This window comes from Cyrtonyx montezumae, unplaced genomic scaffold (assembly GCF_038088225.1).
Source record: "Cyrtonyx montezumae isolate F1298 unplaced genomic scaffold, pur_monq_1.0 scaffold_3, whole genome shotgun sequence".
NCBI lineage: Eukaryota > Metazoa > Chordata > Aves > Galliformes > Odontophoridae > Cyrtonyx > Cyrtonyx montezumae.
Genome location: NW_027072034.1, coordinates 94,983,559 through 95,000,372, shown reverse-complemented (window position 1 = coordinate 95,000,372; position 16,814 = coordinate 94,983,559). Strand labels below are relative to the sequence as shown.

The 16,814-nt window shown below is 38.9% G+C and overlaps 1 protein-coding gene across 1 annotated transcript in view; it reads right to left on the bottom strand.

Annotated features, from left to right (window-relative positions):
* ITPR2 (inositol 1,4,5-trisphosphate receptor type 2) overlaps positions 1–16,814 on the bottom strand; it is a 255,879-nt gene that overhangs the window by 171,115 nt on the left and 67,950 nt on the right. Inside the window, exons 11-16 of the mRNA XM_065742442.1 lie at positions 8,289–8,443; positions 6,858–6,957; positions 6,559–6,719; positions 4,099–4,240; positions 3,192–3,350; positions 2,060–2,232 (exon numbers count right to left, since the gene is read on the bottom strand). Of these exons, the coding sequence (XP_065598514.1) occupies positions 2,060–2,232; positions 3,192–3,350; positions 4,099–4,240; positions 6,559–6,719; positions 6,858–6,957; positions 8,289–8,443 (890 nt within the window). The remainder of the gene's footprint in view (positions 1–2,059; positions 2,233–3,191; positions 3,351–4,098; positions 4,241–6,558; positions 6,720–6,857; positions 6,958–8,288; positions 8,444–16,814) is intronic.

The following is a 16,814-nucleotide window of genomic DNA, read 5'->3' as shown; positions in this document are numbered from 1 at the left end:
TATAGAATCTTTGTTCACTTAAACTATTGCAACTCACAACAGATGAAGATGAGCAGTAACTCTGAGAAAAGCCCTGAATAATCCTTAACTCAAGGAGAGAAAGAGAAAAACCCCAAGTAAGACACAAATTAAAGGTGAAAGAGTTCTGCCAGAATTTAAGCATCCTATGGATATCTTAAGCTCATCAAGCAGAACAGATCAACTGAAGGCCTTCATCTTTAGCAGGAACTAAAAGCAAGAACACACATTCTTATCCATCTTACCCATCCAGGTAATGGATGACTCCCTAACACAAGCAGCAAGGAGATATTACTTGTGCTGGAGACAGCCATGGGCTCTCTGAGGAACTCCACTGCACTGGAGGAGTTCATACCTACAGCTTTAAAGCTCTCTTTTAACTCGCTGAAGTGACACAACCAACGACCAGTGGAAAGAGATCTGGCAAGATCTGTACACAAAGAAGTCATTCCATTAAATGCAGAATGAAAACTATTATATGTTAAAAGAGTCTCAGATTAATTGGCATCTCAAATCCAGGTCTTCTGATGTTTAACATGGTTCACACTGAGGTTTTTGTTGCACTTGGGACACTGATAAAATATCAGCTTCTTGACTCTCTTATTGCTCCTGCTGCGTGTATTCACAGTACTTCACACTCCAGCCTATTCCTCTTCAGAATATAAGTGCCTCTTCCTCTCATGCATCCTCTTCTTTTTCACAACATATTTAGGAATTGATTATCTTAAAACCTACCACATCTCTAGCAAATGTGGCTATGGACATGGGGCTCAAGGCCAGTGAGGAAGCAGACAGAAGCTGGCACATACACACAGAACATACATACAATTTCCTTAGAAATCCAGGTAAAAAAAAAATGTAATTATCTACTACCACTCATTCCAGTGCTAAAACAGAGGAAGGTTTTAAATTTTGTAGCTTATGTGTTTTAGAGCAGACTGCCACAATTCTTATTGTCAGAAACAGTGCTGCAAAAATCCATGAGACTCATCATGTAAACAAATCCCATAAGATCAAGTATTTATTGTTCAGATTGCACTATCTCAGCAAGGTGTGTTTTTCAAAATGTAATTGCTCTTGGACTTCAGCCTTAAATAAGTGAGTGTATATTTTAAAATTAAGTTTAGATACGCAGCAATACTAAAATGTTCTTCAGCACAAAAAACTGACATCAATAAATGCAAGAACTCTTTAGCACTGAGAGGCAGCTGATCTCATGTGAGTCCCTCTGACCGTAATGACCAAAGAAAATATAATTTAGCATGGAGTGGCAGTAAGATTACAGCATAAGGTAAAATGGCTGCAGACATACAGAGCATAATTAAAGCAGTACAGCACCAGGGCCTTGAGTCCTGAACTGCTAACAGAAAAGTGACATTCACAATTACAGAGGACATTATTTGTTCTTCTGTTTCTTAATTTCTTATATTTGTATTACTTTGGTATTTTTACAACTGAAAATCCAATGAAAAAAATTAAATTCATTTTCCATTAAAAGAATACATTCATACTCTGACATAAAGCTGATAAAAAATTCCAACTGAGCTAAGTTAAAGGCTAGAATTTTTCATTTGAAAAAAAAATCTGGTTACATGTTTACTAGGATCTTTGCCACCCTATGCCTGACTTGCCATCCTTTTAGCTCTGACTTGCAATCAGGACCTGAAGGAAAACCAATTAATAAAGCCTTAGTTAAGCTAACATCAGTATCATTTTCACCAAGGTAGTTAGCAGGACATCCAGCACAAAAGGCTGGACAGAGGAGCAGCAGAGTTAACAAAAACCAGAATTTCTCTTCAGCTGTCCCAATCAATTTGAAATAAAGCCAAACTTTCAGAAGCATTCTGCAAAAGCCTCACTTTTCACGAAGCTTGGGATCTGAAATGCAGATAAAGAAGTATGGTATCTCTGATATTTTCTAACACGATGGTGTACCCATATTAAAAAAAAAAATTGGCTAGATGAAAGCAATAACATAAAAACAAATAGCAGGGAGATTCATCACTGCTACAAATATAACATTATATGGACCACTTCAAACCTTGGCTCTCGATTTCTCCTGAGTAAATTAACAAAGGTCTCTATTTCTTTAGCCGTGATGTGTTTCTCTAGCAGTTTTCTGTTGTTGTGCAGCAAAGCTGTGATGGTGTCTTCAGCCAAAATATCGTAACCAATCTGGGACTGCATGACGCAGAAGTTCTTAGCAATATATTCCTGAAAAAATGAAAATCCCTGTGATGATCTGTTGAGCAGTAATGCTTTTCTTTTAGAATCATAAATATCCAGCTCCATTAACAATCAAAATAATCCTCAAAACTTTTCTCACTAAACTGGCTTGAAAAAGGTATGTCTGAACACCTAAAACATGTACTCCAAGAAGAAGATAGAATATTAGGATTAACTAACTCATTATTCTTTCATAAATCAAAGAAATAAATCCTTAAAAATACATGAAAATTCAAGGAATGGTAACCATTTTTTTTTAAAAAAAGGAGAACCAAGATTCTATATAATTTTAAGAAACTTTCTTGCTCTTTTCATCCTTTTTCCCTCCTCCAAGGCAAAAATATTTCTGAAAAGTGATAGAAAGAAAAAGAAGTCGCATGTAACAGCTCAATTTTTTATTTTCATCTCCTTTAGACCTATGAAATTAGTGAAGGCTTTTTTTCTGTGCTGCAACATACAAAGCATTCAAATATCATGTTTTGAATTATCTCATGTTATCGGGAATCTCCAGCAGTGGAAAAACATGCTATCTGATAAAACAGCCTCTGGTTTGACTCACTGCTGTCACAACACAAATATTTACAAAACAGAACCACAGAGTATTTTGCCTTCCCCCTTGATATCCCGAAGCCTATGAAGGAAGCAGTGCACATCAATTTCAGCCAGAGCCTGTGAAGATACAGGAAGCCTGCCAGGAAAATGAACCTATGACATTCGTTGCTCATCATTCCATTCATATAAAAATGCCTATAAAACAAAAACACTATTTCACAGCATGAGACTGTGTAAGTGACTTTCTACTTACTACTAACCAACACAAAACCCAGTCCTTTTATTATCCCTTGAGATAAGATTACCAGAGGATCACACTTGTAAATGTAGAGTGCAAGATCAAATACAGGGTAAAAAAAAAAAAGGAAGGGGAAAAATTCTTTAATATCACTGACCTGGTTCTTCCTATAGTCCTGCTGGGAATGCCTGAGAACTCTGTAACATAACCTTAACATGTATTTATATGGGGCATATCTCTGGTCACCTAGGTCTTCAAGTCGCAGCATTGATCCTTCACCTTTGTCCTTAAAAGGAGCTTTGAGTATCCCAAATACCTGTTCAAAATCAAAATCACTGAGGATTAAAATCAAACCAAGACTTTTCCTTAACCTATAGCTGCCAATTTCCTCTGACAGGATCAGAACAAAACAACAAAACTCCACTTGTTATCTACAAATACTACAAATAGCTGAATATGAAAGGGGCAGGAGGGGACAAGGATAATCTCAGACATTACAACATAAGTGCTTAGTTTTGCATTTCCCCACCAACTCGATACTTCCTACTTTTTCCTCAACTGCTATCCCTGGTTTAAAACACTGTCAGTTAAGTACCTTAATTTTAGATAAATTAAGGACAAAAAAGCACATATTGGCTGCTATCTTGTTTAATCTTTTTCACTGTATTATTTATTTACTATTTCAGTAAGCTACTTGAAGAGAATATTAATTCTGATTTACGCCCAAGTCATCCTCAAGCAAAGTCAGGGATTCATAAGGGTATTAAAGTTCTCCTTCAAGGAAAACACTTGCAGGATCAGGGCCATGTACCAGAGTTCAGTGATTTACTAGTAAATATAGTCTTAAAAGTCATCAGAATTACATGAGACTAGCAGACATCAAACTCAATGCCTTGTGCTGTGAATCTTGACTAATGAGTTTCATATCTAACCAGTCCAGTTAGATACAAGCCAAAATAGCATACGCCAACTTACCTGATACCAACATTTTATCAATTCCTTCTCTCCTACAATCTATCTGTATGTACAATCAAGTTATTCAGACTTAAACACACAGAATATACCTGAGCCAATATATTTTGTTCCCGCATTAATTTTTGTCGCTCCCGGTTTGGCTTAGTAATGACCACATCCAGAACTTCCTGCCCATTGTTAGGCACATCAGACACAAAGAAAATCAGATCTTCTAGTAACTTGGTCACAAATCTAGAATGAATAGACAAATCCTTATTATACACAGTCATTCAACACTTGCGAGGATTCATTAAATAAGACAGTCACATTTTAGAATAAGCTTTATCTAGCACAATGAAACTTTAATCACTGCAAAACTAAGTTTGGCATGTGCCTAAGGTTTCCCGGTCTCGTAACACCACAGGTTTGAATCCATCACAATGATGTTTTCCGAGACATTAAATAGCAACCCAAGGGAAAAATGGAGGATGCAGACCGATGTAGAATTGATACAGAGTATTTAGAAATCCAAAATCTCTACCAGCTGTTTGCAAGGCCCAGAAACAGTAGAAAGATACTCTCATACAGCCTAGCAACTATTTCCACTGGCAAGTTAGTAACATTGGCCCATGAAACAAGATAGCACTCGCCAGAGGAATAAAAGCATTTTGCTGCTACACTATTCCCCTACTGACAAGAGAAACTATTGAAAAACAACTTCTAAGAAACACTTCTCATCCATTCTTCCCCACCCCCTCAAAAAAAAAAAAAATTGGCAGAAGTAAAAAAATGGGGCAAAGGCAGTGGCACATCCTTCTCTTCTATCCTCAACCAATACAGGTCATTGTCACCTTGCTACTAACATACCTTGCCAGGTATGCACAGAGACCACAAATTTTCTTAAAAGAATTAGAAATCTTTCACAAACAAAACGCAGCATGACTCCCACCCTTAGCATCACTGTCTGAGTTTGGTGAATATTTAGTCTCTAACTACTAAACCCGGAGGAATGCTATGGGAGTGGCAGGAAGATGCTCCACACATTTCTGAAGGCTTCAATGAGAGACAGACAGAAAACTTCCATTAAGCAAAAGAAGGCTTGGATGCCCAAATAATTCCTCTAAATTAGTTTTTAAAAATCTCAGCCCAGTAGTGGATGTTTGAGAACAGTAAGTTCCCCAGAACAAAGCACATCACTAATAGAAGAAGCAAGAAAGGTAGATGTAGGGTTGGATCAACTAGGATTGAGCTCTTGGAATCCCTACTTAAAGAAGGAAGGTAATAAGACAGGGAAACAGCAAGAGTGGGTTTGGGTTTTTTTTGTTTTGTTTTTTAAAGGAAATCACAGGAATAAACAAATAACAGCAATATTATGAAATCTCAGAATCATAGAATCATCTGTGTTGGAAGAGGCCTTTAAAGGTCATCTAGTCCAAATCTCCTGCAATGAACAGGGACATCTACAGCTAGATCAAACTGCTCACAGCTTATCTTGTTCTTCTTAGCACCTCTTACTAAGTTCAGTTCCAGCAGGGCCTTGGTCTTCCTGACCTAACCCCTACACAGCCTAGCAGCCTCCCTGTATTTCTCCACATCCACTGTCTGCATATTTTCTTCCTGCCTTCCAGTTTGACCAGCAGGTCCCAGTTCATCCATACTGGTCTCTTGCCTTCCTTTTCCTGACTTCCAACACCTGAGAATGGAGAGTTCTTGTGCTATAAGTTTCCTTAAAGATCTGCTAGCTCTGCTCCACCTCCATTCTGAATTGGAACATGTGTGTGTTGTACTACTACATTAGTATCAGAACTTGACAATACTGGACTGCAGTGACACAGCAGTGCAAGGCTCATACAGGGATGTCAAACCTTCATTACGTTGTATCTCCATCTGATTTAACTGAACAACAAATGAAATAGCTTTCCAAGGTTGCATACTAATACCTTGTCTGTTAAAGATCTGCCTGTCTGAATAAATCCTACACCTGATACTAAGCCATCTGAGCTAACTATCACTGACAAAAGACTCAACAGACAGCATACATTGTTTTGTCACCAAAAATCAACATTTCCAGCAAAAAGTTGTGTATGATGTAAATTAGAATACAAGTTAAAAATTAACACTGTAAAACTTAATGTTAGATAGCACCTTTTACCAGATAGATGAAAACAAATAGACAACCACATCACTTGCAGTGGGAAATACTTGGCTACAGTGTACAAGAAAATCCCTTAATTCATTGGTGGGTGTAAAAAACAGACATTCTTTGAATTGAGGCATGGATGGATATAAAGAGTAAACACTGAAGACAACAGAAAATGTGAAACAGGGAAGTAAACAGGGAAAAATAGAATCACAGAACACTCTGAGCTGGAAAGCACCCACAAGGATAATCAAGTCCAACACCTGGCTTCACAAAGGACCACCAAAAATCCAAACCCTGTATCTGCACGCACTGTACAAATGCTCCTTGAACACAATGAATTACGCTTAGCCGTTACTGTGATAACATGATATCATGATGCTAGGAGTAACACTAATTTAAACAAGAACAAAAAATAAAGCTCACTAACCTCCGTTCATTCTGGGTTATTGTTCCATTCTCCAGCTTTTTAACAGTTGATGCTAAGACCTTATTTGCATCGTTGGCAAAGTCCAAGTCTCTGACCTCAGACAGAGGAACTGATACAATGGCAAAAGCTTCCTTGTCCTCTTTTGTTTGGCACGTCCCAATCTGCAATAATTTTTAGTTTAACTAGGGTAACCAATTCTCTCACCTTTGCCCAATTATGCATATTTTATCTGTTAAGATCACCAATAGGAAACTTTAGGAATTATGTTGGGATTCTAACCCCAAGAAATTAGCATTTACCTTTAGCATTACAGGCCTTTCTTCATTGGTGTCTATAGGGATGCTAGTACTAGTAACCCAAGTATTGGTGCATAAATGCCTCAGTCGGACATAGGAGTTCCTAAAGGAGAACAAAGCAAACAGTGGGTTAGATGGATCATTTCTGAGCTAAATGGGGCAAGGTGAGATGTGGTTTAACAAATGGCCACGAGATGCGAGAGCATGAATCACACCAGCCACTCATAATGAAAAGGCAAGGGAGACCTAGAAGGTACTCTAGCACCCTTTCCCCTTGTTTCTCTTTCTAATCCAGCATAGAGCAGTAACAAGGATTGGGATTATGTAGAATACTGTTTTAAAACACTTCCATGAGCCTAGGAGTAAAGTATTCCTTAAAGAAAAAAAAGAAATTAAAAGGTGTTTTAAAATCCTATCTGAATTGAAATACATGTCATAAATAAATACAACTGTTTTCTTATTATTTTTTTCTGCAGAGTAACGAGCCCATTCAACCTGTCACAGAATAGAAGTGCAAATGTAAAACTGATCATAGTTTCACAGTTTCACCATTATGATCTGCAAAATCTCATCCCAGGGAGTGAACCCTATCAGTTCTCAACTGTAAATCAAGTAAACAAAGAGCAGATAAGAGATTCATCTAAATTCTTTCCATCTGATGATTTCTGGCATTATTAAAAAGCAGAGTTGATAAATCAATCACAATTTTTACTCTAAATTACACTCAGTAAATATATCCACTATGGTCTTCATTTAACACACTCCCTTTCATGCTGATGGACTTTGAGTATTCAAGTAAGAAAATCATCTGGCAAAACTCTGCAAAACAAATACAAGTTGCATACATCACTATTTGTAGTTACCTAGCTTTATACTCCACCCTTAGAACTACTACTAGCTCCAAGTGTCTTCATGCCCACTCAGCCACAACTAACATCACATGACTTATCTAGTCAATCCCAGTTGAAGTAACAACTGGAATTTCAAACATTCACTAGTAAAAGATATGAATCAATTACTGACTTAATTTGAATAATAGACATATTGAGTGGTATTGAGACCTGTCAGAGAAACAGAAACATGGTTCACCATGCACATTATTTGGTTGGGAACAATTCAGTTAGATCAACTAGCAGCACATATTTTTCAAACAGTGAACATAGCTCAATTCTCTCTTCATACATATCTGTGCAACATTTAGCCTATTATTTTTCTCTTCAGATTCTCTATAAGCGTCACTTGTTTTATCCTTACAATTATTTTATCCAGTCACAGTAGCAGTATCATTTTTTATACATCTCTTGTTTATATGTGAAGACTCCTCAAATTTTAAGTGAAGGACAATACTTGCTCATGTTTGATTTTGTCTGCTTTACTCACAGGCATAATGCTAGGAAGAAACCTTGTCAATCCCACAACTTTTTTTTATTTTACCTTGGAACCAGGCAATCAGCTCTCTGAAGAGTGGTGGCATCCAGTTCAAAGAGAGATGCAATGTCATTTCCATGTGGCACAGAGACCAAAGTATACATAATCTTCTCCCCTGCCTGGCGTTTCTTCTTTGAAGCAGGAAGGTCACCATCTCTCTGCTGGTTAGGCACAAGGGTTATTTGCTTGCATCAGTGCCTATTATAAACTCTCCAATTACCATGTGGACAAGTAATATATCTAAACTGTATTATTTTTTTGTGTACATTCCGCTAAGAAAGTACCATCACTGGCTTTGGAGTGCATAGCACAAAGGATGCACTTTGCCCCAGGCACACAGGGTCTCAGACAGTCATTATAACAACAGCAGGTCACCAGCTACAGAGAGACTGTAGTACTGTATACATTATTATTTGACATCTACAACTTCAAAAGCCTGTGCCAACTGCAGACTCTTCACTCCCAACAGATGTAGCTTCAACAGTGCTACCTCGGAAAGGGCCAAAGTTAAAAAAAAGTGCATTAATGAAACTGGATCTTTAGAAGGGAGGCAGGGAGTGTACTAATTCTACAGTTGTTTTATTTAAGTTTGGATTTTTTTTTCCATTCTCATACATCCTGAATCACAGCAGCACACCTTCCAAACGGGAAGAGCCAGAATATCTGCCCCATTAAGATCCATTTGGCATTGAAAAGGGGTGACAAAAATCACCAGCTAGCTTGCAGTAGAAATCTTAGCACAGGCTGATAATGCAGCAGAGGCTGGATACAACACAGGTCTGTGCACATCCACCGAAACTGGGGAATTACACTCCCTCACAGGTAACTAGCTTTCAAGAGACACTTACAAAGCTGTGTTGGTGCCTGAGAATACATGTATGCACCTTAAGAAGGTCATAATCCTCCATCACATTCTGAAAGTTCACATGAACTCTGTCACCCAACACGACCAGGCAGACACTGCCTTCTTTAATCATCTACATACCCCTTAGCTTCACAGACTCCAGACGCTACCTTCTCTAAGGCTAAGCTTAACTTCATCTACCTTTGCTTGAAGAAGCGATACAGAGTGTATGCTCACAACCATGCAGTAACAGAACTACTGGCATAAGTAAAAGCTGCTCCTCTGGGCTGCTGAGTTACAACTAATACAAAATAACAGCCAATTAAGAGACTAGCAACTCAAAGTTCTTCAGAAAAAGTATGTTGTGAAGGAAGGAAAAGAGGAATGAAGAAAGGCAAAATCAAATATTAGAAATCTGAAACACTATTACAATTATTTATTACAGTGCACCACTAGGGTAAAGATGTACAAAGCAACACAAAGAGGCTAGATTATATTAGGTTCACATTAGAATTATAGAATCACCGAAGTTGGAAAAGACCTCTAAGATCATCCAACCATAAGAACTGTTCAACCATTCACCTGTCACCTGTAGTACCCACTAAACCAGCACCAGAATTAAATCAGTACCACGTCTGTTTTTTGAATGCCTTCAGGGTCGGTGACCCCACCACCTCCCTGGGTGACCCATTCCAGCACCTGACCACTCTCTCAGAAAGACGTACTTCCTAACATCCAACCTGAATCTCCCCTGGCACAACTTAAGGCCATGAGCTGAGGTCATTAGTACCTTGATTAAAACTAATCCATAAGGGATAATCAAGATAAACACTTTGATTATTGATATTGTCAATTGACTAAGCAACAAAATCAAGGGAGAGGGAAACTGTGCAAGGAACATCTAGTCAACATTTCACAGTATTTTCTTAATCCTTTCAAAACATCCATTTTTTCTTTATCAAGCCTAAAAACTGCCATCTTTCAATCTGATTACTTTTATGAAGGACAAAAACAGCAGGGGAAAAAAAGGAAGAAACCAGCTCAGAAATTTTTCTTAGCCTTAGCCAGTGATTAGTGTACTGTCACTTAACTTTAAGAGGAGGGCCTGCTGAGACAAAGGTAAAATGTGCCCTGTGTCCTGCACTAGATCAAACTTCCCTTGGAAGTCCTTTGATATTCCAGGCCCCAAAAACATTAAACAAAATCACACATAGAAACTTAACCCTCATGTGAGAATTGAGAAACTAGAAAAAATATGCATCCATGATTTCCAAACGCATTTTCCTACACAAACTCAGGATAAGACCCAAACTGGAAAAGCAGGTAACTTTTCCAAACTGTAAAATTTGAAAACCAGTTCAGAATTCAAGAGGTCAGCAAAAGGGTGAGGAGAACAAGATCATTTAGAACAGTATCCAATAATTTTGTTTTAATATATTTCCCACAACTTGCATCCAAACCTAATTATGCTTTCCCAGAACCTATCCACTCTGCTATCATTTCCAAACTGAAAAGGCTGGTATACAAATAGGCAGGACATTTTATAATCATATAGTTTTTCCTTAGGGCTCCAGGAAAAACAGACATTCAAATATGAAATCATATTCTGCTCTGTGTTAAGAATGTCTAAGCATCTCCCATAGAACATTAAACATGAGCATATACACTTATGTGCAAGTGTCTACGACAAGAGGTAACGTGCAGGGCAGGGCTCCAGTGCTTCAGTAGTTCATACTAATCACTAGTTCTGTGGGGAAGTTCTTCCTGAGGTTCAGGGCTGACTTCACTTGCTCACAAGTTTCTCCAGCAATTGTACAAATGCTACAAAACAATACAGGTAGCTTACTGGGCCTTCATCCAGCCAGCCAGGCTTAGTACTTGTCAAATCAGACCTGCCATACAAGCAAGAGATGGTTTCTAGACACAAAAATAAAAAACCCACCTCAGAGACCAAGACAGTGTCTATAATACTGCTAGCTGCAATGCAAAGCTTAGTTGAAGGAAATCTGGCCTGCACAACAGTAGTGCAATAGTTACGGTCTAGAAAGCAGCAGAAGTCTGAGAACTCTTTTCATACTTTAATTTAATGATCTCAGACATGCTTCAAAGCCCAACCATCATTATGAATCTTATGCAATATTCTTTGGGAAAAAAAAAATGGAAAGTGTCCCTGACCTGGAGATCTCTGAAAACAATTTACACACAGGGAATGCACAGGTACAGAGATACGGTCATCACACAGAAAAATACACAAATTTATATTTATGTTTGAATTTACACCTGAGTGCATGCACACAAGACTGCAACAGACAGAATACACATTTGCAAACAAAGTTTCTTATGACTAATCAACTTCGATAAGCAGTGATCAGAATCTGCACTTAAATCTAGCCATTATTACACCTGCTGATGAGCCTATGAGAGGAAGCTGAAAGAAGGGGTAAGTATTAGACTGCTGCACATTAATCAGGCAATGTGATCAGTACATCAAAAACACAGCATTCTTAAGTAGAATGAAACAATGACATTTTCACAGGTAAGTAACAGGCATACAGGCAGATGCAGCCAGCAGAAAACTACTTCAATTAAGAGAACAGAAGATTAGACAGGTAAAGAGAGGGAGGAATATACAGGCAAAGGGATTTAAATATAGAGAGAAGAAATTTCAGCATAAAGCAGCATGAAGAAGCCGATGAAGAGTTTCAGAGGTGGCAGTGACAGGATCAGTGTCAGCCAGAGAAAGAACTCCCAAGACTTCCTTCAGAAAAAGCAGGTGAATTATACAATAGGAGTACAGATTAAAAAGAGTGCAAGAACTATGGGTAAAATAATTCTAGCAAATGGTAAATTAACTAAGAAAAAAATAGTTTTGATTGCCTCAAACTATTGGTAAGTTAGTCACAAATGGTAGCAATTCAAATTACAGATATATCTACTGTTAAGGAAATATAATCACCTCACTCTGTAGTTCTGTGGTTAAATCACTTCTAAAGATGCAGGAAATGCAGATTCATTTCCTTTTCTGTGTTTCAGGATTTGGACCTACATCTTCCAAAAGAGTAGTTCTCTACAATGGTATAATTGCATCAGTGGACAAGGGAAGAGCTACTGATGTCATCTATGTGGATTTCAGTAAGACCCTTTGTCACAATCCCCATTAACATCCTTCTCTCCAGATTGAGAGATATAGATTTGATGGGTAGATGGTTTGACAGATGAGGAACCAGTTGCAAGACTATATCCAGTGTGGTATGGTCAATGGGTCAGAGTCTGGATGGAGATAAGTGATGAGTCGTGTCCAACAGGGAACTGCACTGGGACTGATGCTCTTCAACATCTTCATCAATTACACTGACAGTGGGAATGACTGCACCCTCAGCAAGTTTGCAAATGACACAAGCTGTGTGGTGTGGTTGTAATTCCTGAGGGATGGAATGACTTTCAGAGAGACCTAGACAGGATCAAGCAGTGGGCCAAAGAGAACTTAAAGAGATTCAACAAATAGAAGTGCAAGGCCTTGCTTCCGGTTTGGGGAAACCCCCACCAACATTACAATCTGGGGGACAAAAGAACTGAGCACAGCTCCGACAAAGAAGACTTGAAGGCACCAGTGGATGGGAAGCTGGACATGAGCTAGCAACGTGCCCTCGCATCCCAGAAAACCAACTGTATCATGGGCCGCACCAAAAGAAGAGTGGTCAGCAGGGTGACAGAGGTGATCCTGCCCCTCTACTCTGTGCTGGTGAGGCCTCACCTGGAGTGCTATGTTCAGATATCTTCAGTATGTGCTATGTTCAGAGTCTTCAGTACAGGAGAGACACTGACCTGATGGAGTCCGTGGAGGGCCACAAAAGTGATGCAAGAGATGGAATGCCTCCATCCCTTGAGATGAGGACAGACTGAGAGACGGGACTGTTCAACCTGGAGAACAGAAGGCTCTTGAGGAGACCTCAGAGCAATCTTTTAATATCTAAAGGTGGGATATAAGAAGGAAGGGGACAGACTCATTAGCAGGGTCTGTCATGATAGGACAAGGGGAAATCATTTCAAACTAGAACAGAAGATTTAGACTGAATATCAGGAAGAAGTTTTTTACAGTAAGCCTGGTTACCTGGAACAGGTACTGGAACAGGTTTCCCAGAGAGGTGGCGGGTGCCTCGCTCTTGGAGACATTTAAGGTCAGGCTGGATCAGGCTTTGAGCAACCTGATGTGGCTGTAGATGTCCCTGTTTATCACAGGAGAGTTGAACCAGATAATTTTTAAAGGTTCTTTTCAACACAATTCTGAGTTTATGATTCTATACAGACAACAGCCATGGCATTTTTCCAGAATGAACTCATATAGGAAAGTAAAGGCTGAGAGTTCAAAACAGGAGTCACAATGAAAAGAATCAGCCTGTCTACTGAAGATCCATGCTAACAGCAAATAACAATTCCTGGACTTCCACCACTAGCTTTCAGTGTATCACAACTTAAAAAGAAGCTTAACATATATATAAAATCTAACGAAGATATACAGTGTTTGCAATTTGAAGGGCAGATATATTGAAGGTGATGATGATGACAACATCTGTTTTGTAATTGGAGACAATTAGATTTGTCTTTTTGGGACTTCCCTGGTGTAGGGAACCTGCTTTGGCATGGATGTTGGACTCTATGATCTCTAGAGGTCCCTTCCAACCCCTAAGATTCTGTGTAGCCCAGGAGATTACTCTTCATCTGTTATGGTTTTGTGATTTTTGTTCTTAACTTAATTTTAAGTTCTTAACTTAATTCGCTAGTGTATGGGAACTGCTGAATCACGGCCTGAACCACTGATTGGCCATCTGAGGTGAATACCGAATCAGCCATGGGGGCACAGGTGAAGGTGATATACCTGTGTGAGTGGAAGGGGTGGAGCCTGGTTCCACCTCTCTCAAACCCCATTTAAGGGCTGACCACCACCAGGGAAGGATCTCTTCTTGGAGATCCCTCCCACATGGAGTCCCCTGCAAGCCTTGTCATCATAAAGGTGAGCCATCTTCTCTTTTGTATTATCTGTACACTGTTTATGTAGAACTACTTAAAATATACCATCCTCTATACTATCCCCTTGTGGAGTACCATCATTGGGAGTCATTTACCTTACAGCTAGAAATCATGAACTACACCCAAGTCCTCATATTCTTCGTCTCTATTGGTATCATACCTGAAATTCAGGAGATTTACAAGGTATTTTGTTTAAAAGGGGGCCTAACTGCAGTAAATAAATAAATAAAACCTCATTGGTAAAAAAAAAAAACCAACCCCTCATTTAAAAAAAAAAGCCAGGCATGGAATACCTTTCCTTTTAGAACGTAAATCCCCTCTATAATTCCAACTGATGAGGACACCTCTTGTGGCATACAGGCAGACAAGGATAATGCCCTTCTCCTGACTGAATACATTAAACTGCACTACAGATTTCAGCAGAAATTAAATTTAATAACAGCTAGAGTTCTGAGAACGCCTGCTAAAGCCAGCACAATGTGGTATCTCAATATGTTAGCCCAGTTTAGGAGGTTCTTACAAACTAGAATTTACTCAGAGCTGTAATACAAGCAGAACTCCATACATTAGATGATTTTCAAAATTCTATATGAAAAGAAAGTCAAGTAAATTAATGGCCAGCCCTGCTCATGAATGTTAGGAAGCCCTGGCAGACAGCACAGCAGTTAGCCTCCTAACACCTTTGCTGTTGACTCATTTGTGAGTCATCGCATTTTTAGCAGAGACATCACGTTGCAATTCTGTTGTTAGGAGCCAGAGACATTCTGTAAGAAACAATGTATGCGTTTTCAGAGCTGATTCAGACCTGTGCGCAACAGCAGAATAATAATAGTGCGCCAGCATCTGTGTCTCCCCTTCTCCCCCAGTGACTGCAGAGCCTCTCAAGTGGTCTGACTGCTGGCTTTATATAAGCAGAGACACTGCCATTTTAAAACTGAGGATTTTTTTTATATATTTTTCAGAGTGTTTACAGCCTCAATGTTGGAAAAAAAAATCCCCAAACCTACTCTAATTGTTTTAACCACATTACCTGTGTCATGCATTATGACATTTAATTAAACAAATCTAGTTGCTGGAAGGTAATAAAAAAATAAAACTAAGAGTAAAAAATGGTGTTTATCAGGAAAAAAAGTCACTTGGAATGGAAGCAAGAAAACAAGCTTTGAACTGCAATGCTTTTTGGCATCCACAAACAGAGACAGAAATAAGACAAAGGAGGTATATTAAATTGCACCAAGAAGTCCACAGTAGAACTGCCCAGCTTCTTAAAAGAAATGTAAATACGTACCAGTCTCAATTCCAAGAGAAATCTGAATAATAAAACCCAGTTTGGAACTGCTTAGGATGAGCACTCTTTCATGAAAATGCAGACAAATGGAAGTAAGGTAGCTATCCAAAGACAGCCTTTTAATACTAAGGCACTAACAAATGTTTCCAGCTGCTCTTGACATTTCTCCAATGTTTATGGTGTTCTTCTAGGTGTTGTACATTTCTGTGATTGGAAATAATGGACTACTTTGCAGCATAAAATACACCAATTTTGGATTTAATGGGAGCTGTAACAGAAAGCTGCATTTTGATGCACTATATTTTACAATCTCCTAGACTTCAAGAGCTGGATATGCCATTTATTTATATAAGGCCTTTAAATTAGAGAAAGGTCTCATGTTAAAAAATAAAATAAAATCCAGAATTTAGATGTGGGAAAAGCACACACAGAATATTGACTCAATATAAGGCTCAATTTTAACAGAAATCAAAGCAATGTTTTACCAAACAATTTGGCTGGAATCTCACAAAGCAGCCCATAAATGAGTAAGGAAGGCAGTCCAAACATTGCTGGGGAACAAAAGCCCCAGTGACTTCTGGCAATATTTATGTTCTAAGTTGACAAAATTCTTTCATATTTTTAAGTCACCTAAGGCAAAAAGATGGCCTTTGGAAGCATCTAGGGGGCTATGCCCACTACTGCACCACAGAAAATCTTTCTCCGTTTCTGCTTTCTAAAATTGACAGTTGCCTAAGCAACTGCGGTCAGGACTTGTAAACCAGGCAGAGAACATGCACAAGAAGCCACATCACACATTTATAGTTAAGGACTGGCAGAAAACATACAGATGGTTGTGTCTTTCTTAAAACCTAGATAACAGAGGAAGAGCTGGAACCCTCTTATCCCAGCAGTGAAAAGCAAAACACGGGCTGCATATATGTCATAGCCAGTTCTCCTTCCTCATTTAGCAAAGGAGGTATGCTCTCTTCGGCCTGCCTCTTTCAGCCAGCGTACCTACAGAATCCCTTCTTGTTGTTTTTAAACATCCCTCACCAAGTTCAGTTCCATCTGCACCTTGGCTTTCCTAATCTCCTTTCTTCAAGTCTGGACAACAACCTTGTATTCTCCCCAGGTGACACGTGCTTCCTCCCACAGCTAATACAATCCTTCTGTTCCCTCAGTCTGACCAGCAGGACCTTGCCAAGCCATCCGGTTTCCTTTCTCCCCAGCTTGCTTTCTTATTCAGAGGTTTGGAGGGCTCTTGTACTCTAAGAAAGGTATCCTTCAAAAAAAAGCACCTGTAGGCTTGGATTCATATGGAGGTGTTACCAAGTCTTTTCAGGATTTCTTTTGCGAAATATGTTCACAAAAAATGTGATGACTGTGTAGA